The sequence below is a fragment of the Lemur catta genome, chromosome 6 (genome assembly GCF_020740605.2).
Source record: "Lemur catta isolate mLemCat1 chromosome 6, mLemCat1.pri, whole genome shotgun sequence".
Lineage (NCBI taxonomy): Eukaryota > Metazoa > Chordata > Mammalia > Primates > Lemuridae > Lemur > Lemur catta.
The window spans coordinates 53,076,272-53,100,061 of record NC_059133.1 but is presented as its reverse complement, the minus strand read 5'-3'; the positions used below and the strand labels follow the sequence as shown (position 1 = coordinate 53,100,061).

The following is a 23,790-nucleotide window of genomic DNA, read 5'->3' as shown; positions in this document are numbered from 1 at the left end:
GGAAACAGAAGGGAAGGATGCAGGAACACAGGGCAAAGCAGATGTGAGGTGCACACTATTCCCAGACAGACATCCTCTGGAAACAGAGGTTAGCTCCAAGATAAGGGTAGGTAACAAAGCAAGGAAGAAGTAAGCAGAATTAAGGTGAGAGAAAGGCAAAAGCAGAGAGAAAACCTTCAAAACAAGGGGAGTGATGCTGAATTAAGAATTTAGAGTTGAGTAAAAGGTTTATTATTAGTACAGTCAACACCATGGAACAGCACATACAACACAACCAGCAACCTGCAGAGACACTAGTGCAAAGGATAGGGAAGCCTTAACTGGGCTTCCTGGCTCCATCTGAGGGTGAGGACAGGAGAGTATGGGCCTTGATAAGGCAGGCAGGGGCAAAGGGGAGTGGAAGAAATGTAGTAACCACACTAAGTATAGCAGCGTTTTCAAATTCCTGAGCACAATGTCCTGGAGCTGGAAGATATGACTGTTCCCTATTCCCCTCAAGCTGCATCCCCCCTCCCCAATCCCAGTGGAGCCATGACCCAACTACCCAGACCTACAGCAAGCTGGCCTGGAAAAAAACTCCAAAAAGAAAAGGAGCCATTATATGGTGGGGAGGAGTCTTTCTATCTCTCTCCAACCCCAATCCCACCTGCATATTAAAGTAATCACACCTACCCTCCCTCCTCTTCTCATTCTGCCAACCATCCTAGGAATCAAAGAATACCCCAGGTAGCCTGAAATGGAGCTGAAGTCCTTAGGGGGGGTGTGGGTGAGGCACAGCACAGGCTGTACTTAGAGACATAGAAATACAATTTCTATCTCATTTGTCTGGTGAAGCTTAGAACCCAGCTATGTAGTTCCAAGGAAGTGTGTGTGGGGGGTGGGGGGGTGGGGGGGGGAAGTGCCTTCAAAATTAATACTCTAACTCCAGAGTTTTATGATGAGACCCTGGAAGGGGTAGGAGCAAGTTTTCCAGAGGGCACAGGCATTGATGCTGGACTGTCACATCTATCAAGGGAATAGAGGAAGCTCCTCATTTCAGATGGGGTTTTGGAGGGTTGGGACAGACTCATAAGTTCAGCCAAGGACTCCCTTGGCTCTTCCTATATTAAAGCCAAAGGTTGTGCTGAAAAGGAAAAATATAAAACAGATCCCATCCCTGTCCCACCCTATCCAGAATCCCAACAATAGAAACAGCAAAAGAAAAGTTTTAAGTTTTGTTGATTTTTTTTTTCTTTTTTCCTTTCTTAAAAAAAAAGTAAATAAATTAAATTGCCAACAATGTGGCTGGGCTAGAAAGTAGGGTAGCCATAACCAGGCCATTCTTAAAAAAAAAAAAAAAAAAAAAAAAGTGGAGAGAGGGTGGGGTTTGTGAAATATAAACAAACAATGACCAAGGGAAATTATCAACATAACTAACTACAATCGCAGGGCTGGAGAGAGGTCTATGGAACTCTTATGGCCCATGCCACAAGAGGCAGTACCTAACCCTACTTCAGCAAAAGCCAGAGAGCAGCTTCTTGCTGAACACAGAAACCCAAACAGACTAACCCCTACGCCCAACCCTGTCATTCCCTAATTATGAAACGCGTAGGAAAGAAGAAATCTGGAAATTTTCGGCATCCCAACCTGCATACCTACAGGCCCAGTGGGAGCCTACACCTTTAAGGTGGGCTGAACAGGGATATTGCTTGGCACAGAGGTCCAGTCTTCTCCTAAGGGCCATTAGTGATGGCCAATTACAGGCCTCACTATTTCTAGGGCTTTGGTTCCACCCTTACCTTTCTTTAGGATGTCTGTTCCTCAGAACTGCCCTCTAAATACTGCTTAGAGTCAACAGGCCTGCCTACTCTGATTCCCTGGTTTTGGAGGAGAGGGATGATTAGATTCCTCACTCCACCAATCCTCTAGGGAAAATGAATCTCTTTGTGCTTTCTGAATATATCTAGAACCCGGGATTAGGCAGGAAAATGGATAGAGGTGGAGATTCTACTCCCCTCACCAAGACTGAGAATTTACAGACATTTTAGGGGAAGAAATATGGCAAAAGGAGGAAATCTGGGTTTCCCACCTGAAAGGTTGAGCAAAGTACCCCAGGGCCCTTCAGTGCCAGAAGAGCAGGGAGATGTACGGCTCAAACATAAGCCACAGTATTAAGGACAGTGGGAAGGACTTGGGGCCCAGTTGCTGGAGTGACGGGATTTTCTGATTTCTTCCTGATAGCCCGTCAAGTTCTCCTATATCTCCTCCACGCCATGCGCAAATATCATGACAAGCCCCGGTTCTTGCACCATGTCATCACCCATATGCTGGTTTTCACAGGCCATCACGACAACAGCCTGCTTGCCAGGGATGCGCTTGGCCACGTAGTTCTCATAGTAGCGCCGATTCATCTGTCTTGTCTCTAGTGTGGCCAGACCCTGGGGCCAGCTACGCTCGTGGGCATTTTCAATCAGCTCGTTGACAATAGAAGCAGGACAGCCACTCTCCACCAGGGAGCGCTTGATTACAGCCTGGAGCACGGCATCTGGGGTCGAGATCATCCCTCCCCAGCGGGTCACTCTTGCTGGCTGAAGGGAGTTCACCCACCTGTGTGGAGGGGGTTGGAGATGGTCATTTCAGCTCATCTCCTTTCTCTGCATTGGCTTTTTCTTCTAAGAGGAAAGACCACCCACTGCACTCAGCCTAATATTCTTCCTTCTTTCCACCCATCATTGGCTCAGAAACCCCAAATCTTTCCCTAGTTGGTCACATCTGAGTCACCACGTTACTCACCACACATCTACACTCTGTCCCTGTTATTTTTCTTTGAAATCCCAATACTTGGCACATAATAAGTGCCCAAACAAATGTTTATTGAATGAACCAATTATTCCTCTATACTGTTCCCATTTAGCACTATTTGTCCTATATATATTGATTCACACTTACAGTTTAGTCTATGAACTGTATAGGACTCCAGAACTGAAAGGGATCTTAGATTTCGCTTGTTTACTTCACTGGTTTTTGCTGCATTTTAGAGATCACTTTCCTGGACTTGCACTCTGCCTCTTCTTCTCTGGGTTGTAAACTACCTGAAGATAGGGACGATATCTTCTATTTCTTATTGGCCCTCCTAGCACTCCACAGCCATCAATACAGGACTTTCTACATGGTGAGTACTCACCTAATTCTGGATACACTGCATCCTTGGGCAGGCTTTCCCTTCCATCCACCCAAATGCATGAGAGATACTGGATTGGAGGGTTATCCTCTTCTCCTCTGCCCCTGTCCTTCAGCCCAACATCTGAGAAGCAGTGGCCCCAGGCCAGCTCTCCTACTGCCCTCCATCTGGCACTACCCTGCTCTTCCTCCTTTCAGGCCTTGGTGCCAGGATGTGGAGTCACTCACTCCACGCCCTGAGTGACACTCACTCTAGGATCTCGTTGTATTCAATTGTCTCCTCCAGGTTCTGAAGGTTGGGGTTGACACTGCGGATTGCACGCATGTATGCCTTTAGCAGCTGGATGTCTCGCTTCTGTTGGAGGGAAGGAGAACCAGGGATGAAGGTTAAGGCAGACAACAAATAAAAGACAAAAGCTTATCTGAGAATGAGGGCAATTGAGAGATCTGAGGAATGAGACTATAAGCTTCAGGAAGACAAGGGTAGGACTGATTCACAGCTGTTTCCTCAGTACTTAGCAAAGTACGTTCACAGAGAAGGCATTTGATAAATGTTAGGTGAATGAATGACATGAATGGGATGAAAGGAAGCAAGGAGAGCTCCGATCTGATTCCCTACTAAGCCACAGGCAGAGTATCCACTCATCCAGGCTCACAAGCACAAGCACAGGTCTATGTGTTCATAAGGGGTGTTTATCACCCATGGGTATGCACTTATTTGCATATGAAAGACATGTTCTCCCCCATGTTTTGTAGACCTACCTGCTCCGCCAGCTGGTGTTTGTGTTCAGCCGACGTCTTCTCCAGCTCTGCGATGCGTGTCTGCTGCTGCTGTACCACTGAGCGCAGGTGCTTAATGCAATTGTGGTTTGGCAGTTCATCTTTGGGCATCTCCAGGCTGCAGCCCAGGGTGGGGATGGGGAAAAAGCAGAACAGGCTACCAGGGGCATTCAATGGGACATGTGGACAAATGGCCTATTCTGTGGCAGAAAATTGCAGAATAGACCTTCTCCTACCCAAAATTTCTAACATTCATTTCAGGCCTGCCTCTTGTATGGTCCCTTCACTTTGTTCTCCCAGACTTCCTCCTTGTCCCCTTTCTGCCTACTTTCTCTGAACTTTTTCCCCCTTCTAAGACATGGTGTTTTACCTACTGCATGGCTCTCCTTTCCTCCCATGGATTCTGCCTGTGCACTTACTCCTTTTGAGCAGCGCTAGTTTCAGAGCCCCAGCTGTCAATATTGAATCAAATATTTCACACCCAGAAAGAAAAAACAGGGCAAGAGGAAATATGAGAAGGCTGGAAATTAGAGAGGAGCCAGCCTGACAAAGAGAAAGTAGTATTGGCCTTATAGGGAAGAATAAAGTGAATCAGTCCTCAGTGTTATCACATAGATTGCTGAATTGCTGTCCCCCTTCTTTTATTAAAGCAAGAGCAAAAAGATCATAGTTGGAAAAGTGGCAAGAAAGTGAGATCTTTTGCAAATTGACCAAGGGGTTGAAAAAAGAAAAGAAAAATTGAGATCTTAGGGGAGAGTGCCAAGGAGGCTAAGAATACTCCTTGCCAACATGAGTAAGAGATCTCCTCATCTAGTGAACAGGGCACCCAGAGATAGGGGTATAAATGGGAAGGCCTTTATCTGTGTGGGGCAGAAAAATGGAAGGAATCTCACCCACAGCCCTGTTCACAGGTCACAGGCCGCTTGGGGTTGTGCTCACAGTCGCTGAGGTGAGACATGAGGTTGTCAAGCCGAACAACAGCACTGCAGCCGAACACAGCGTTATCGCAGGCAATCTGCAGCTTTGACAACATGTTCCGCATGATCCGAGGTACTGGGCGCAGGTGGGCAACCGTCACAACGCTACGGTCCACAGGACACGTCTGTTGCTGAGAGAACCACTGGGTGATGCAGGCGTTGCAGAAAGCATGCTCACAATGAGGTGCCTAGAAGGGAAAACAGGGCAAAAGGGGCACAAAGGAATTAGCAGGAGCTAAGAACCTGGATGTGATAACTCTACAAAGCCAATCAAGCCTTTGAGCAGCTTCTAGGACCAGAGATCCCTGGGGTCACAACAAAGTACAGGTCTACTACGGAACTGCACTGTGGGGGGCAGGCTTAAGATATGTTCCTGTACTTAAGATTATACATGGGTTGTGAAACAAGACAAACAAGTAAAAAGTTATATAACAATAATAGATACAAATAACGCTCCAGAACAATAGGAGAGATGACATAAGGCAGCTAATTATTAATTGCCAACTGGATTACATACACAATAATTGTCAAAAAAGTCCAGAGCAGGGTAAGAGCTTTCCAGGTAAGGTAATCATGGCAGATATTTATGGAGAGAACAGAATTTGATATGGGTCTTGAAGGATGATTCGGACTATAGCTGTATAAAGGAAGGAGACAGAGGTTTGCCATCTAAAGTTAAATGTAAGAAAGCTAAAAAGAAAAAAAAAAATGCCTGGAACTCCTGTTGAGAGGTTAGGAAACCTCTCTGTATGGGCCCAGGTTCTTATTTTATGAGGGATGACCTGAAGTGTCACCCGAGTCCCAACACTTACCCTCCTAAACAGGGCTGGGGCTTTTCATAGAATCATATTCTTTTCAGTTTCATAAAAACCAGTTTAGCCTACTTCCCTGATAACTCAGTAACCTCTAACATTAATCCCTCAAAGTAAGAGGATTCCCTGGCCTCTGAGCAGACACCATCTGGTATCTAGCATGGGACACAGTAGACACTTAGTAGATGTTGATGAATAAATGACTGGAGTGCCTACTGTGTCCCAAACACTTTACTAGGTATTTATGATAAAATAAATAAATAAATAATGGCTGGGCGCGGTGGCTCACGCCTGTAATCCTAGCCCTTTGGGAGGCCAAGGCAGGTGGATCGCTCGAGGTCAGGAGTTCGAGACCAGCCTGAGCAAGACCCTGTCTCTACTAAAAATAGAAATAAATTATCTGGACAACTAAAAATATATATAGAAAAAATTAGCCGGGCATGGTGGCACATGCCTGTAGTCCCAGCTACTCGAGAGGCTGAGGCAGGAGGATCGCTTAAGCCCAGGAGTTTGAGGTTGCTGTGAGCTAGGCTGACGCCACGGCACTCACTCCAGCCCGGGCAACAAAGTGAGACTCTGTCTCATAAATAAATAAATAAATAAATAAATAAATAAATAAATAAATAAATAAATAAATAAATAAATAAGATACTGCCTGGATAACATAGCAAGACCCAATCTCTACAAAAAATTTAAAAAATTAGCTGGGCATGGGGGTACATGCCTGTAGTCCCACCTACTCGGGAGGCTGAGGCAGGAGGATTGCTTGAGCCCAAGAGTTTGAGGTTGCAGTAAGCTATGATCACGCTACTGCATTCTAGCCTGGGCAACAGAGCGAGACTCTGTCTACAAAAGAAAAAAAAAATTGAGTTTCTGCCCTGAAGATGCTCATAAACACTAGACACCAAAGACTGAAATACAGAAAGCTTTTATAAGGGAAGACATCATTCTCAAGATCACTAATGCAACTGTCAGTAGATTTTTATTTTTTACTCAAAGGCAAACTTGATTCTTTTCAAAGTCACGGACTGTATCTCCAAAACAAAAAAAAAATCTGTCCACTTTTGTCCTCTACTGTCACTAACCCAGTTTAAGCGGCTATTATCTTTCACCTGAATTATTAAATATGTCTTCTAACTGATTTTCCAACTTCTACTTTGCCCCTTTATAATCCACTCTAAATTTAGCAGAGTGATCATTTAAAAACACAAACCAGATCATATCACTCCCTTGCTTAAAACTCTATAATAGGTTTTCCATTATACTTAAAATAAATCTAAACTCCTACTCATGGCCTATAAAACTCTGCTTGATCTGGCCTGTGCCTCTGACCTCTCCTCGCCTCACACCATGCTCCCAGCAGTGTTCAGGCCACGTTGGCTTTCTTTCTGTTCTTTGACCACACTCAACTCATTCTTGCCTCAGGATCTTTGCTTTTGCTGTTCTCCTCTGCCTGAAATGAATGCTCTTTCTCTAGATCTTAACATGAATGGACCCTTATCATTCAGGTCTTGGCTCTAGTGTCACCTCTTTTATGACCAACCTATTTAAACCTGCCTCCCCTGCAGTATACAAAATGTGCTACCTCTTCTGTAAGAAAGAAAAGTAGGCCCCCACAACATAGATATATTCATATATACATACACACGCACACATGTATACACACACATAAATATATTCATATTTGGTTGTATCTGCTTAAATATATACTGGAAAGATAATAAACTAATAAAAGTAGTTATTTATTCATTTATGTGGGGATTAGGTGGACGGGGATAAGGATCAAACTGAGAGCTCTCACAATATTTTTTTATACTATTTTGATTTTTTTGTTTGTTTATTATTTAGTTTTTTTAGAGACAGAGTCTTGCTCTGTCACCTGGGCTAAAGTGCAGTGGTGTGATCATAGTTTACTGTAACTTCTAACTCCTGGGCTCAAGTGATTTTCCTGCCTCAGCCTCCAGAATAGCTAGAACTACAGGTGTGCATCACTGTGCCTGGGTAATTTTAAAAAATTTTTTTGTAGAGATACAGGTTTTGTTGTGTTGCCCAGGATGGTCCTGAACTTCTGGACTCAAGCAATCAGTCTCCAGAAGTTCTAGGATTACAGGCATGAGCCACTGCACCCAGCCACTATTTTGATTTCTAAACCATGTAAATTTATCACCTATTCAACAAATAAATATGATATGTGGGGAAATCAGCATCCCTAGCAGGAGCCTTCTAACCTTGGAAATATATCTGGGTCACAAGGGTTTGCCTGCCCTACTCTTCAGAAGGTAAAGCCTGGAGGTGGATGGGTGGCTTCTGACTAGGCTGTCACCTTTCTATAAGTGACTCACCTCAAATGGTAGTGCTAGAAAACAGACAGGGCCCTGCCAGGGTGAGAAGGGAACCAGACACACCCCATGACCTCTTGACACTGCTAGAATAGCTTGCTCCACAACCATCCAATATGCCTCTAATGGCAGCAGGCTTCAAAGGCTTAGAAAGAGAATAGGTCCAGGTTGGAAGCTGGGAGAAAGAATAAACTCAAAGGCTCAAAAGAGCCCCTGGGAGTTACATAAGCAGTGAATGAGGGGAGGGCCGTGAGACCTCATTGACTAGTGTCCTGATTTAGAAAATGGGATTATCTCTATCTGGCTAGGAGTGACTGAGAATTAATTGGTATTTACAGAATGAGGGCAATAAGGATCATGTAGGATGATGTCCCATGAATACAACTGTTTTTTGTTTTTTGTGATTTTTTTTTTTTAGACACAAGGTCTTGCTCTGTCACCCAGGCTGAAGTGCAGTAGTGAGATCATAGCTCAGTGCAACCTTGAACTCCTGGGCTCAAGTGATCCTCCCACCTCAGCCTCCCAAGTAGATGGGACTATAGGTGTGTGCCACTATACCTGGCTATGAATACAGTTGTTAAGGATTCACCTTACTTATTGTACTTGCCTGGTAACCATGAGCTTCTCCTCATACTTGCCCCAGAAGATACAACTGACTGTGGTCTGGCAAGGCTGGCAGAGAAATGACCTATTGAAGGTGGCAGCTTTCATATCAAAATGCAGAGTGCATGGCTGGATCAAAAGCTGGTCTTTTCACCTGGGCATGGTGGCTCATGCCTGTAATCCTAGCACTCTGGGAGGCCGAGGTGGGAGGATAGCTTGAGGTCAGGAGTTCAAGACCAGCCTCAGTAAGAGCGAGACCCCATCTCTACTTAAAAATAGAAAGAAATTAGCCGGGCAACTAAAAATAGAAGAAAAAAAAATTAGCTGGGCATGGTGGTGCACACCTATAGTCCCAGCTAGCTACTTGGGAAGCTGAGGCAGGAGGATTGCTTGAGTTTGAGTTTGCAGTGAGCTAGGCTGATGCCATGGCACTCTAGCCCGGGCAACAGAGCGAGACTGTCTCAAAAAAAGAAAAAAAAAAAATGCTGGTCTTTCAATAGATCCCAGGAAGAAAAAGGTCAGTATATACATTTTCCCACTTCCTATTTGTTAGACTGTAGGCAGGTAGAAGAAGACTGCAGGGAGACTAGCTGATTACATGAAGCACAACATCATCAAAATGCAGAGAGAACTTATCAGGAGAGTCCATATAAGTTTAATCATGGACAGGAGGATGGAAACTAGTCAGAGTTCCTGCAGAGGAAAGGAAGCTACAGAGCTACTAACAGGAGACAGAAATAAGCAGCTGACCATGTTACAGGAGAAAACTCTCAGAGTGACCTCAGAAAAAAATCTGAACCACTGGATCTCTGTGGCATCCATGTCTAGACTCTGTAAGGCTATTCTTGCAGCTTCCACTGCTCCTCTCTACCAGACCTCTATTGGGGCAGAACATAGGTGACTTCCCCATGGGTCCCATTGCCCTAGTTTCACTGCCATCTGTTGTCCCACCAAACCTGTCATCAGACCAACTCACCTGTACTGGCTCCTCCAAGACTCCACTGCAAATAGGGCAGATAAGGTCTTCGTCAACATCCCCCTGGAAACGGGTTACATCATACCCCATGTCTCATCACTGAAACCCAGGTCCTGAAAGGAACAACAGAGAAAAAAGAAGCCAGTTCAGAAGAAGTCTGCATATATGTGACAAACAAGCCCATTGCCAAGATCCATTCATTTATCCAACAAATATTTATTGAGAGCCTACTATGTGCCCATCATTTGTTGGGAGAGAAAGTTGACTCAAGAAACTTAATTCTAATGGGGAGGGGAGGAAGACATTACATAAGCGCACATTTAAAATACAAAGTGATTTTACTTTGACAGAGTAGGCACAGGACCTTATGAGGGCAAGAGACGTGGATATCTAATGCAGGCTGAAAGGAGAGGGTGGTTTTGACAAGTTTTCCAGGACTAGGCATCACCAGAAATTAGTCCTTCGGGATAAGCAGGAGTTAGCTAGGTGTTGGGGAAACAAGGCATTAGGCTTTTAGGCACATGAAAAAGCACATCCAAAGGCCCACAAGTAAGAGGGTATTCGATATATTCAGGGAATTGCAAGTAGTTCAGAGAAAGGCCAACATGAGTAGTGTAAGGGAGGGACTGTCAAGATATTAATATAAGGCTGGAGAGGCAGGCCAGGGCCAGGCCATGAAAAGTCTTATGTAAGGTATTCGGTTTTTAACCTGAAGGCTATGGAAAGCCACTGAAATACTTAAAAGAAAGAATGATGTAATAACAGTTCCCTTTTAGAATCACTCTGTCATCAGGGGGAAGACTGGAGATGGGAAGGACATCTAATCAGGAGATAGATGGTGGACTTAGGTGGTAGCGATGCAACTAAAGAAGAATAAAGATCCAGGACAGCAAGGACTCAAAAGAGCAGCAATGCTGCTATGCCCCTTCTTTGGGCTCCCAAAGGTCAAACTCAAAGATGAGGTCAGCAAACAATGACTACCCCCAAACCATGCGCATCCAAGTGGCAGGCTAATTGGATTAAGGATGGGCAATTTATACAAGAGCAGTCAATCCACAGACCAGGTATCAGCCTGTGATGTCCTAGAAAAGATCAGCTGAATCAATCAGATAGTTCTGAGGAATTTAGAATCAGATTGTCCAATTTTAAAAGGTGCTGGCATGGGGTACAGAGAGGCCTTGATAGGTCAAGTACAAGGTAATGTGCAGCACTGGACTAAGTCAAAACCAATTGGCCAGGTGTGGTGGCTTGAGCCTGTAGTCTCAGCTACTTGGGAGACTGAAGCAGGGATCATCATTTGAACCTAGGAGTTCCAGTCCAGCCTGGGCAACAGAGTGAGATCCCATCTCTAAAAAAAAAAAAAAGAAAAAAAACCCAAACTAAACTAACTGGGTTCACATTCCCAGTTCTATTACTCATTAGCTGCATAATCTGGGGCAGCCTATATAAGTTTCCTAAGCTGAAGTACAGTGGCTATTCCTAGGTATGATCCTACTGCTGATCACCACGGGAGTCTTGACAGGCTCCACTGGGCTGGTTCACCTGTCCTTGGCAAACTGGTGGTCCCCTGCTCCTAAGAAATCACTATATTGATGCTGAACTTAGTGCAGATACCTAGTCAGCACAGCACACTACAGTCCAGAACTCCTGGGCTCAAACAATCCTCCTGTTTTAGCTTCCCCAGTAGCTGGGACTACAGGCACACATCACGGTATCCAGCTCGTGTGTTTAAATGTTGCTTTAACTGGGAGCTTCCCAACAACCAGAGTATAGGATACCTACTATTTTACCTACTTAGCACCCCATTTTCTGTAAACAGCACTACAATTTTCCTTTAGGAATCATACCCTGGTTCTTAGTGGATATGTGACCCAAGCCAGGACTGAAAGAGCAATACCTGAGACTTCTACTGGAGCTCTCTGGGGAGCTCTTTCCCCTAGGGTTGCATAGTTGGTAGGATTTACAACCCACAGTAGCTGGCAACCATCTCTGCCATTAGTGAAGAGAGCCCGCTTCTAGAATGAAAACGATATTATATAAGAAAGCAGGGCTGAAAGACTGAATTCAGATGAAATAATTTGAGGTCCTGGATTCAGCCATGCCTGAAGCCATATTCACCTTTTGAACATCTCAGTCACAGGAGCCAGTAAATTCCCTATTATGTTTAAGCTAGTTTGAGCTGAGTTTCTGTCTCTTTCAACTGACATAAGTATTCATTAATGCACAGGAATAATGGATATAAGAAATCACAAGGCTCCTTTTGGAATCACTTGTCCTTCTTTACCCATTTTACATAGGAACAATAATATCCCCTTCCCTCTGTCATACTGATACAATTACACTGGCCTCCTTCACTACCATTTTTCTATACACTTGTCCTCTATCTCTAGGGCCCAAAATTTAGGGCCTTAGGCTTACTAACAATCCCTCTGAAACTGTCACTGTAAAGCACCTTGGCCTAGCTTTCTCTTATAAAATGGGGCAGGGAGGGGGAATCTACCTATCGTATATTTATCTCCCCTCAGACCTCTGACCTTCTATTCCTAGGCCAACATAATAGAACAAAATAGAAGCAAAGGATATAATTATCCTGAATAACCTAAAAACAGTGATGGATTAGGATGAGCATATAAATGACAAATGATGATATAAAAAACGTAATGAAGAAATTGTAAACCCAGAACTAAGGCCCCTTGTGATTCTCCTTGCAACTTACTGAACTGAAAAGTGTCCATGGGCTGGGCACGGTGGCTCACGCCTGTAATCCTAGCACTCTGGGAGGCCAAGGCGGGAGGACTGCTCAAGGTCAGGAGTTCGAGACCAGCCTGAGCAAGAGCAAGACCCCGTCTCTACTAAAAATAGAAAGAAATTAGCTGGACAACTAAAAATATATGGAAAAAAATTAGCCAGGCATGGTGGCACATGCCTGTAGTCCCAGCTACTGGGGAGGCTGAGGCAGGAGGATCGCTTGAGCCCAGGAGTTTAGGGTTGCTGTGAGCCAAGCTGATGCCATGGCACTCTAGCCCAGGCAAGAGTGAGACTGTCTCAAAAAAAAAAAAAAAAAAAAAAGTGTGCATGGTGGTAAGAGAACAAGATCAGCCCACAGTGTCTCCATTCTTATATGTACCTAGATTATTGAGAGCTGTGATAGATACTCTTGGCATTGTTCACCCAGCAGCCACATCCTAGGAATTATATACCCTTTCCCTATCTATCCACATGGCTCCAGTGGGAGTTGCCTCACCAGTTCTATGAGATCATACCCCCAGCTACAACTGATTTAGGACAAGGGTGAGCATGTGACCCAGGTGGCGCCAATGAATCCTATCCCTAAAAATTTGAGCTTGGCACCAAGAAAGTTGAATTGGTCTTCTTCTGGCTGCCACGTACACTGAGGAACACGGAAATCAGGTCTATGGAGGGAAAGAAAAGATCGAAACAGTCACAGCGAGTAAAGCACAGATGAGAGCCAGAAAGAGTCCTGAGGTTTTAGAGTCCCTGGTTTATTACCAAGACCAACCTGCCTTCCTGTCTTAGCATTACCTCAGAAGTCTAGAAGGGAAGGATGAATTAAGAACAATGTTTTTTCTCTTTAATCCTAAAACTTGAATTTAAAAAGTTCAGCCAAAAACCTTACTATAAAACAATCTATATATATTCATTTAATAAACATTGAGTGCTATCTATACATCAAGAATTCTAATAAATCCTAGTTCCTATGACGTGAGTGATGGTGAGGTAAACACAAGTAAGAAGAACACAGAAGAGATGGTTCTAAATCAGACTAGGGACGGCTTAGAAAGACTTCCCAGAATTGATTATCAAGAAACATTTACAAGTTTCCTCAACTTCATCACTATATGTACTTTGGGCTAGAAAATTCTTTGTTGTGGGAGACTGTCTTATGCACTGTAGAATGTTTAGCAGCATCTCTCGCCTCTACCCACTAGATGGCAGTAGGAGTCCCCCAGTTGTGACAACAAAACATGTCTCCAGACACTGGGAAACATCCTCTGGAGGACAAAATTGCTCCTGGTTGAGAATCACTGGTTTAGAAAAATAAGAAGGAGATGGAGCAGGGCATGGGCCTTCTGAAGCAGATAAAATAGCATGAATCAAAGCAAGACATCAGAAAGGGTTTGTGTAGAGGTGTGTTGCAAGATGAGGACAGAAGAGGGCAGGAGCCAAGCACAAAACGCCCAGATACACAAGCTACAGTTAAAATTAACCTGAAAGCTGTGGAGAGCACCTGAGAGATTTCGTTGACATAAATTTCTATGTTTTAACTTTCTATTTTGACAATTTCAGACTTACAAAAAAGTTGTAAGAATAGTACAAATAATTTCCATATACCTTTCAGATTCCCTAAATGTTAACATTTTACCACATTTATTTTATAATCATCGCTGTATATACACATACATAGATGAATAAAGAAATTTTCTGAAGTTTTCTGAGAGTAAATTATAAACTTAATATCTTTATCTCTAAATACTTTACTGTGTATTTCCTAAAAAGAAGAACATTTGCTTACATAATGACAGTAAACTTATCAAAATCAGGAAATTTACACTGATGTAATACTATTATCTATTAACCTTATTCCAATTTTGCCATTTGACCCAATAATCTCCTTTGGCAAAAGAACATCCAATATTATGTACTGCAATGAGTTGTCAAGATTCTATAAACTCCTTTAATCTGAAAAAGTCTTTTTGTCTTTCATGACCTTGACATATTTTTTTAATTTTATTTATTTATTATTCTTTTTCTTTTAAGGTCTGAAAGGATAGACCTTGACATAATTTAAGAACACAGGCCAGTTAAATGAGAATGTCCCTCAGTTTGGGTTTATCTGGTATTTCCTTGTGATTAAATGGAGGTTTTTCATTTTGGGCAAAAATAGCACGAAGTGATGTTATGATCAGATCAGTAGTACATGATGTTGATTTGTACCCTCACTGATATTAACTTTGATCCTTTGGTTAAGTGTTGTCTGCCAGGTTTCTCTGCTGTAGAGTCACTTTTTTTTCCTTTATAATTACTAAGAATCTTATGGGGAGACACTTTAAGTGTACATACACCTGAAGGATTTTAAGCAAGAAACTGACAGCTTTCTCATTTAAACAGATGATCCTGGCAGTTGTGTAGAAAAAGTATGGGGTAGGGAAGTTTCGAGAAAGTGAGACCTTTTTAGGAGTATACTGTAAACATTCAGATAAAAGATTATGAAGGCTCAAACCAAGGCATTTAAGAGTCAGAATCTACATTAGTTCATAAGTTAAGAAAAGGGTAACTCCTATGTTTATGCCTTGGATAACTGGTATAAACTCTATTTCACCAAAGTAAGAATATCAAGAAAAGGATCAGGATTGGGAAGAAAGATAATGATCCTAATTTTGGACACATAGAGTGTGACTTTCCAAGTAGAAATCCTGAAGTTAGCTGGACCCATGGATTTTAAGAGGCCACATAGGGAAAGTAGGGAAAGTATAGAGAATGAAAATAGAAAATGAGGATGGATCTCAATAAAGAACCCAGGAGAACACTGATTCTCTGCTATGTATTTTTTTGTCTTTTCTTTTCCACAATATATAAATATATTCTCATTTTAAAACATTCAAACAATGTAATCATAAACCTCTCTTCTCACTCTCCTCTTCCCATCCATTGCTTAGTGTACATTCATTTTTCTCTTTCCTTTTTCGAGACAGGGTCTCACTCTATTGCCTGGGCTAAGAGGACAGTGGTGTCATCCTAGTTCACTGTACCCTCAAACTCCTGGGCTCAAGCGATCCTCCTACTTCAGCCTCCCAAATAGCTAGGACTGTAGGTGCCACCACGCCCAGCTAATTTTTAAAATATTTTGTAGGGACAGGGTCTCAGTATTGCCCAAGCTGGTCTTGAACTTGGCCCCAAGTAATCCTCCCACCTTGGCCTCCCAAAGTGCTAGGATTATAGGCATGAGCCACTGTGCCTGGCCACACATTCATTTTTTCAATTGCCCTTCTCTGCTACTCATAGTTTTCTATATGAGTGAATCTATATATTCTAGTGACAAAAATTTCCAATCCACCAATCTAAACCTTGATTACAAGTATTTTACCATTTCCTTCATGACTGGAAGTTTGCTTCATTGCCAATTTTCCCCCTGAAACAATGTTGCAGTTAATGCCCCTGTAGCATGATTTTTTGGGGCACGTGAACAAATGAATCTCTATCTTTGGACAGTTACCCAGAGGTGGAATTGCTCAACTGAATTATATACCTGGTATTTCTTTTCCTACATAATGCCATACTGCCCTCTGGAAAAGCCTTTTCAATTTACACTACCACCAGGAGTGCATGCTTTTTTTTTTTTTTTTTTTTTTGAGACAGAGTCTCACTCTGTTGCCTGGGCTAGAGTGAGTGCCGTGGCAATAGCCTAGCTCACAGCAACCTCAAACTCCTGGGCTTAAGCGATCCTACTGCCTGAGCTTCCCGAGTAGCTGGGACTACAGGCATGCGCCACCATGCCCGGCTAATTTTTTTTTTTATATATATTTTTTTAGTTGGTCAGATAATTTCTTTCTATTTTTAGTAGAGACGGGGTCTCGCTCTTGCTCAGGCTGGTCTCGAACTCCTGATCTCGAGCAATCCGCCCACCTCGGCCTCCCAGAGTGCTAGGATTACAGGCGTGAGCCACCACGCCCGGCCAGTAGTACATGCTTTAACAATGGCATTTAAAAGAAAAGAAGCTTGTAAAAAAGATTTTAAAAGATTTTGCTTGAAGAATCTCTAATCCTGGAGAAGAGGCTCATAAAAGTCAAGAAGTTGTGAGGGGTGGGAAAAGGAGAGTTTGTTTCATAAGTATAGAGTTTCAGTTTTACAAGATGAAAAAATTCTAGAGATCTATTTCACAACAATATGAATATACTTAATATTACTGAACTGTACAGTTAAAAATGGTTAAGATGGTAAATTCTTATTTTGTTTTCATGTTTCTGAAACAGGGTCTTGGCCTGTTGCCTGGGGTAGAATGCAATGGCATCATCATAGCTCACTGTAACCTCAAACTCTGAGGCTCAAATGATCCTCCTGCCTTAGCCTCCCAAAGCACTAGGATTACAGGCATAAGCCACTGCACCTGCCCAAAATTTTTATGGGTTTTCTTACCACAAAAAAAAAAAAAAAAAAAAAAAGTCAAGCCTGAGCAACACAGCGAGACCCCATCTCTACAAAAAAAATTTTTTTTAATTAGCCAAGCATGGTGGCTCATGCCTGTAGTCCCAGCTACTCAGGAGGCTGAGGCAGAAGAATCAAATGATCCCAGGAGTTTGAGGTTGCAGTGAGCTATGATCGCACCACTGCACTCCACCCTGGGCAACAGAGTGAGACCCTGTCTCTTAAAAACAAACAAACAAACAAACAACAAAACATCAAGGGAGTAGGAGGCTTACAGGAGGAAAAGAAGTGTCAAAAGCTGCAAACAGACAAGTCAGAAAAAGAAAGTAAAAAATTGCTGGGATGAGGGACTGTGGATACCATACCGGAGCTGTTCCATGGACTTGGGTGTCATTGCAGAGAGCAGTTTTAGTGTAGCACTGAAAGTGGAAGCCAGACCACAATGGTTCAAAATGTACAGGAGGCGAGAGACAACTGTGTCAAAAGCCTGATTTTTTTTTTTTTTTGTACAATTCTCAAGGAGTTTATGGGCAGACCCATGGTGAGGATCCTGCATCTAGAAGAAGGTATTGGAATTCTTGGTGGTGAAGCATGGCTTGTGCTGGTGACACAAGACCCAGTGGGGCAGTGGGAAAAAAAACATGGAACACTTGAAGAATCTGCATGTCATCCTTGCACAGAGGCCATCCTAATCTTCCCTGTATCATTGCAATTTTAGTATATGTGATGCTGAAGTGAGCAGTCAAAAGCCTGATTTCAAAGGAAGGGAAAGAGAGAGAACTAGCTAGAAGGGGAAAGGAGGTTGAGGAAGTGGGTTGTGTGGGGGTGTTTTTCCTTATGGTGAGAAAGGCTTGTGTTTTTTGTACTAAGAAAGAAAGTACTAGTGAAGAGGGAAAGATAAAGACAGGAGAGTATCTTGTCACTGAGGTAGTGGTAGGAAGATCTGGAATTATTTTTAACAGGAAGAGGGATATCTCCTAAAGCAGAAAGGAAGAAAAAAATGGTACAGAGATTCAGAGATAAGTTTGCAAAAAATCACACCAATAAACTTTTAAAAATCAGATATCACTTATTCTTTTAAACAAACAGTAAAGGTACAGTTAAGTGATTATAGTAATGTAAGCTCGAAAACACGGTACCCAGAGACCCAAACGTGAACTAATATGGACACAATGGCACTATTCACCAACTCTCCTCGCTGCTTCAATTAATGCAACCTCAATTTATGCAACAGGTTAGTGCTGTTCTGGATGATAGCTACGGCCACTCTCATAGTCCAGGAAAATACACAGGGCTGGGAAGAAGGGAAAGGGTCAAGACAAAAGTTCTTTTAGAAGAGTTACTTAAGATAGCTACATATGAGAGCAAAAGTATCCCCAAATATCCATAATTCATCCATTGAACTGCTGACATTACAATGTCTACCTCAATTAAATAAATGAATTGTAATTTGGTTTCTCTACAATATCTATAAAATTAATCACAGAAAATAATAAAATCATTGCATCTTTAAAATGCAACAGGTATGGAAAATTGCAAGATACACTAAGGAAAAAAAACTAAGATACAAAATAGTATGTAAAATACACTACCATAAGTGCAAAAAAGAATATGTACGTGTATATGCTTACATGTGCATGGAATTCTCCAGAAGGACACACATTGCCAACAGTGCTTACTGCTGAAGAGGGGGTACTAAGGAACAATGATAGAAGGGACATTTTAATTTTCCTAATTATTCCTCTGAAGCTTTGAAAAGGTTTTCTATGTGTGTATGTACATTCCACATTCAAATAAATAAACAAATTTGTATTTATACTAAATTGCTTGGGAAGCTAAGACAGGAGGATCACTTGAGGCCAGGAGTTTGAGACCAGCCCAGGCAACATAGTCAGACCCCATCTCTACAAAAATTTTTTAAAAAATTAGCCAGGCGTGGTAGCACATGCTTGTAGTCCTAGCTACTCAGGAGGCTGAGGGGGGAGGATGGCTTCAGCTCGGTAGTTCAAGGTTACAGTGAGCTCTAACTGGACCCCTGCACTCCAGCCTGGGAGACAGAACAGGACCCTCTCTCTAATAAAATAAAAATTAAAAAAATAAATGAATTATGAAATAAATGTATTAAGGTTAAAACAGAAAACATGTCCAAAATGTTAATGTGTCATGGACTATATATGTCATGTATATCATATGACACACACACATAATATGTCATACACCATAGCAAGGTCTGGGGAAAAAAATGTAGTCTTGTCAGAAGTTGATCAAATTAAATCACAATAAAAACACAGGAAATGTCCTAAAAAAGCATACATCCTTTTACCTAGCAATCCTACTGCCAGAAACTTATCCTAAGGATATAATTAAACGAGGGTGCAAAAAAGAATGTACTAAATTGTGTAAGCATTGTTTATAATACCAAAAAATCAGAAATACCTTAACTATCCAGTAGAATTTCTTATCATATTGCACTAATATAACTTAGATATATTTATTTCTTATCAATTTAAATTACTCGCTTTTATATTTATTATTTATATAATAAATAACTTATTATTGATAGATATTATATATGCTTTTTTATAACAGTATATTTACACTGGAGGGCATCTAGAAAGATATATATTATAGGCCGGGTGCGGTGGCTCACGCCTGTAATCCTAGCACTCTGGGAGGCCGAGGCGGGCGGATCGCTCGAGGTCAGGAGTTCGAGAACAGCCTGAGCAAGAATGAGACCCCGTCTCTACTAAAAAAATAGAAAGAAATTATCTGGCCAACTAAAAATATATATAGAAAAAATTAGCTGGGCATGGTGGCACATGCCTGTTGTCCCAGCTACTCGGGAGGCTGAGGCAGTAGAGCTGCTTGAGCCCAGGAGTCTGAAGTTGCTGTGAGCTAGGCTGACACCACGGCACTCACTCTAGCCCTGGCAACAGAGTGCGACTCTGTCTCAAAAAAAAAAAAAAAAAAAAAAAAAAAGATAGATATTATAGAAGCTGTCTCTAAGTGTAGATTTTTATACTTACAGTTCTACTTTATTGATTTTTGCTACTTTTTCTACAATGATGATGTTTTACATATAAAATTAATTAATTAAGCCACCATTTATTGAGCATTACTATATGGTAGGCCCTATTTTAGGCATTTTTTTTTTGCCTATTAACTCATCTAATCCTTACAACTCTGAGGTTTGAGCTATCATTATTCACATTTTACAGACACAAAGGCTAGAAAGCTTGTCCCAAAATCATATGGCTAAGAAGTGGTAGAGCCAGATTCAAACCCAGACAGACTGGGTCCAGCGCCCAAGGTTTTTTTGTTTTTTGTTTTTTTTTGGGTAGAGACAGGGTCTCACTATGTTGCCCAGGTTGGGGCTCAAACTTCTTGCCTCCCAAAGTGCTGGGATTACAAGTGTGAGCCACTGTACTCAGTCCAGAGCCCAAGCTTTTAACCACTCTGTTAAATTGCCTCCCAACTGAAAACTGGAAGTTGCAGAAACAGTATATATAGTATGGTCCCATTTTATAAAAACTAATTTAAAAAGGAAAACTTTCAGCTTGGTAAAAATGAAGGTAAAAAAATATATAATAAAAGAAAAAAGGCTGAGGCCAAAGCAGGAGGATCACTTGAGGTCAGGAGTTCAAGACCAGCCTAAGCAACAGCAAGAATCCATCTCTATTAAAAATAGAAAAAATTAGCTGTCTCTACTAAAAATAGAAAAAATTAGCTGGGCGTGAGGGGGAGGGGAAGGAGAAGGGAAAGGGGAAGGGGAAAGAGAAAAAAGAAGAAAAGAAAAGAAGGAGAATGGGAAGGGGAGAGGAGAGAAGAGAAGAGAAAGGAAAAGAGAAGAGAGAATTTAAAAGAAGAAAAAAGTAATATATATGGTATATACATTTTAAAAATCTAGAAGCTGGGATTATACTTTTGATCTAGTTTATATTTCTAGAAGCAAAAATTAAAATAACATTCACTTTTTCTCTTCTTCTTTTTTGAGACAGGGTCTCATTCTGTTGCCCAGGCTGGAATGCAATGATCATAACTCACTGCAGCCTTGAACTCATGGGGTTCAAGTGATCCTCCTGCCTCCTGCCTCAGCCTCCCTAGTAGTTGGGACTTATAGGCATGTGCCACCATACCTGGCTAATTTTTATTTTTTAATTAATTTTTTAATTTTTTTTTTTTTTTTGAGACAGAGTCTCACTTTGTTGTCCAGGCTAGAGTGAGTACCGTGGCATCAGCCTAGCTCACAGCAACCTCAAACTCCTGGGCTTAAGCGATCCTACTGCCTCAGCCTCCCCAGTAGCTGGGACTGCAGGCATGCGCCACCATGCCCAGCTAATTTCTTTCTCTATATATTTTTAGTTGGCCAGATAATTTCTTTCTATTTTTAGTAGAGACGGGGTCTCACTCAGGCTGGTATCGAACTCCTGACCTCGAGCGATCCACCCACCTCGGCCTCCCAGAGGGCTAGGATTACAGGCGTGAGCCACCCTGCCCGGCCTAATTTTTTTCTTTTTGAGACAAAGAGTCTCACTCTGTTGCCCAGGCTAGAGTGCCGTGGCGTCAGCCCAGCTCACAGCAACCTCAAACTCCTGGGCTCAAGTGATCCTACTGCCTCAGTCTCCGGAGTAGCTGGGACTACAGGCACACGCCACCATGCCCAGTTAATTTTTTCTGTATCTTTTTAGTTGTCCACATAATTTCTTTCTATTTTTAGTAGAGACAGGGTCTTGCTCTTGCTCAGGCTGGTCTCAAACTCCTGACCTTGAGCAATCTTCCCGCCTTGGCCTCCCAGAGTGCTAGGATTACAGGTGTGAGCCACTGTGCCCGGCCCGTAATTTTTTTAAAAAATTTTTTGTAGAGACAGAGTCTCACTATGCAGCCCAGGCTGGTCTCGAACTTCTGGGTTCAAGTAATCCTCCCACCTTGGCCTCCCAATGTGCTGGGCTTACAGGAATGAGCCACCATGCCTGGCCAACCTTTTCTCCTTTGTTGCTATGGGGCAATGTAGAAAATAGGCCTAGAGTTTGTATTGTGCTTCATTGTATTTTCATTTTAAATCAATGCTAATAATATTGTCTTAAAGAGAAACACAAATTCTGAAAATTTATCTTAATGGGGTTTCTGGAGATCCCACGACTCCAAAATAAACAGCAAAGTACTTGCCTCCATTGGTGCAAAGATAGCCACGGGGAGTGGAAAGTCACCAGCCAGGGTTAGGAGCTGCAAGGTTCCTACCATAAAGTCATGGTTTATAAAACTGCAGAGATGCTAATTAATGTTCTTCCTAAATCTAAACCCCCCCTTTATCTGCCTGGAAGTTCTCCTGCTTTATCCATCTTTTTCTAATTGTACCCTTTCAGGGGTGTGGCCTCAAGAATTAAGGGTAAGGCTGGGCGCGGTGGCTGACGCCTGTAATCCTAGCCCTCTGGGAGGCCGAGGCGGGTGGATCGCTCGAGGTCAGGAGTTCGAGATCAGCCTGAGTGAGACCCCGTCTCTACTAAAAATAGAAATTAAAAAAAAATTATCTGGACAACTAAAAATATACATAGAAAAAATTAGCTGGGCACGGTGGCACATGCCTGTGGTCCCAGCTACTCGGGAGGCTGAGGCAGTAGGATCGCTTAAGCCCAGGAGTTTGAGGTTGCTGTGAGCTGGGCTGACGCCACGGCACTCATTCTAGCCTGGGCAACAAAGTGAGACTCTGTCTCAAAAAAAAAAGAAAAAAAAGAATTAAGGGTAAGTTTAGATTTCTTTTCTTTTCTTTTTTTTTTTCTGAGATAGTATCACTCTCCCACCCTAGGTAGAGTGCAGTGGCGTCATCACAGCTCACTGCAACCTCAAACTCCTAGGCTCAAGCAATCCTCCTGCTTCAGCCTCCCGAGTAACTGGGACTACAGGCATGTGCCACCATGCTCGGCTAATTTTGTTCTATTTTTGGTAGAGATTGGGTCTCGATCTTGCTGAGGCTAGTCTCAAAATACTGACCTCAAGCAATCCTCCTGCCTCAGCTTCCCAGAGTGCTAGGATTATAGGCACAAGCCACCGTGCCCAGCCAAAAGTTTAGATTTCTAATCTGGTTAGGGTATTCCCTATTTGTCATCTATGGGAAACAAATATTGACATAGTTACAGGTAACCTTGGAAGTTAGCTCAAGACTAGGCTTGCCTTGCCCTGCCCCTAGGCAGACAATCTAAATCTGATAGGCTAGGTTCACTTGATTATTCCTTTTTATCTCTGGGACTCCCAACACTGTGGGGCTGTCAAAGGGGCAGGTTATCATTCCAAGAGGATGCCTCACAAGAACTCAGCTGCTCACCACTTGGAGGCAGAAGCCTTAATAAAATTAAAACCACAGAGACCTCAAGAGTCACAGCCAGGGGACCACAGCCACTGGAAACACAGTTTCTTGGATATTCTCCTTGAGGTATGGGATAAGAAAAGGCCTTGGAAGGTTTCACTCAAATTGGTGAGCTGAAAAGAAGTAGCACTGAAGTGTCCCTTCAGGCTTACAGGAGTTCTGCCAACCTCCCTGATTTGAACATCCTGAACCTAAACTGACAACTGCATTCCCAGACTCCTATTCAATAGGCCATAACCAAACCAGGTAATTACGTTAGTTTATCTCCTCTGTGTTACACAGGGGTCTTTCTCTTTATTACTGGTCTGCGTTATTATACAATAATTTTTGTTAAAAATACAAGAACTTTATGGGACCCCTTCCTATACCCTTTTAACTTACTATTGTGGTTGTTTTCTCTGGGTCACTGCTAGACAGAGCTAGGAATTTAAAACAGATTGTTCCTAAGGACATTTATCCTCACCTATTCACGGTTTCTTGAACCCATATGTATAGATGTATAAACCATGCGCATTTATTCAGGCACACACGCTAAGAGAAACATTAGAGAATTCGCTCTAACCCATGATTTATATTTTGGGGTAACCGAGCATGCTGCCACGAATTCATGGCAAAAACA

At 42.4% G+C, this 23,790-nt stretch overlaps 1 protein-coding gene and 1 non-coding gene across 4 annotated transcripts in view; both read right to left on the bottom strand.

The window, feature by feature from the left end:
• Positions 1-211: 211 nt before the first annotated feature.
• The window catches only part of RNF41 (ring finger protein 41), a 28,469-nt gene continuing 4,890 nt past the window's right edge, over positions 212-23,790 (bottom strand). For all 3 annotated transcript variants that reach the window (XM_045553660.1, XM_045553662.1, XM_045553663.1), the window contains 5 exons: positions 9,647-9,759; positions 4,833-5,104; positions 3,922-4,057; positions 3,411-3,514; positions 212-2,586 (listed from right to left, as the gene is read on the bottom strand). In XM_045553660.1, the coding sequence (XP_045409616.1) occupies positions 2,235-2,586; positions 3,411-3,514; positions 3,922-4,057; positions 4,833-5,104; positions 9,647-9,736 (954 nt within the window). In that variant the 5' untranslated portion in view covers positions 9,737-9,759 and the 3' untranslated portion in view covers positions 212-2,234. The remainder of the gene's footprint in view (positions 2,587-3,410; positions 3,515-3,921; positions 4,058-4,832; positions 5,105-9,646; positions 9,760-23,790) is intronic.
• Positions 17,446-17,552, bottom strand: LOC123640866. The gene has a single exon (XR_006736106.1). It is a non-coding gene; the product is annotated as a U6 spliceosomal RNA (small nuclear RNA).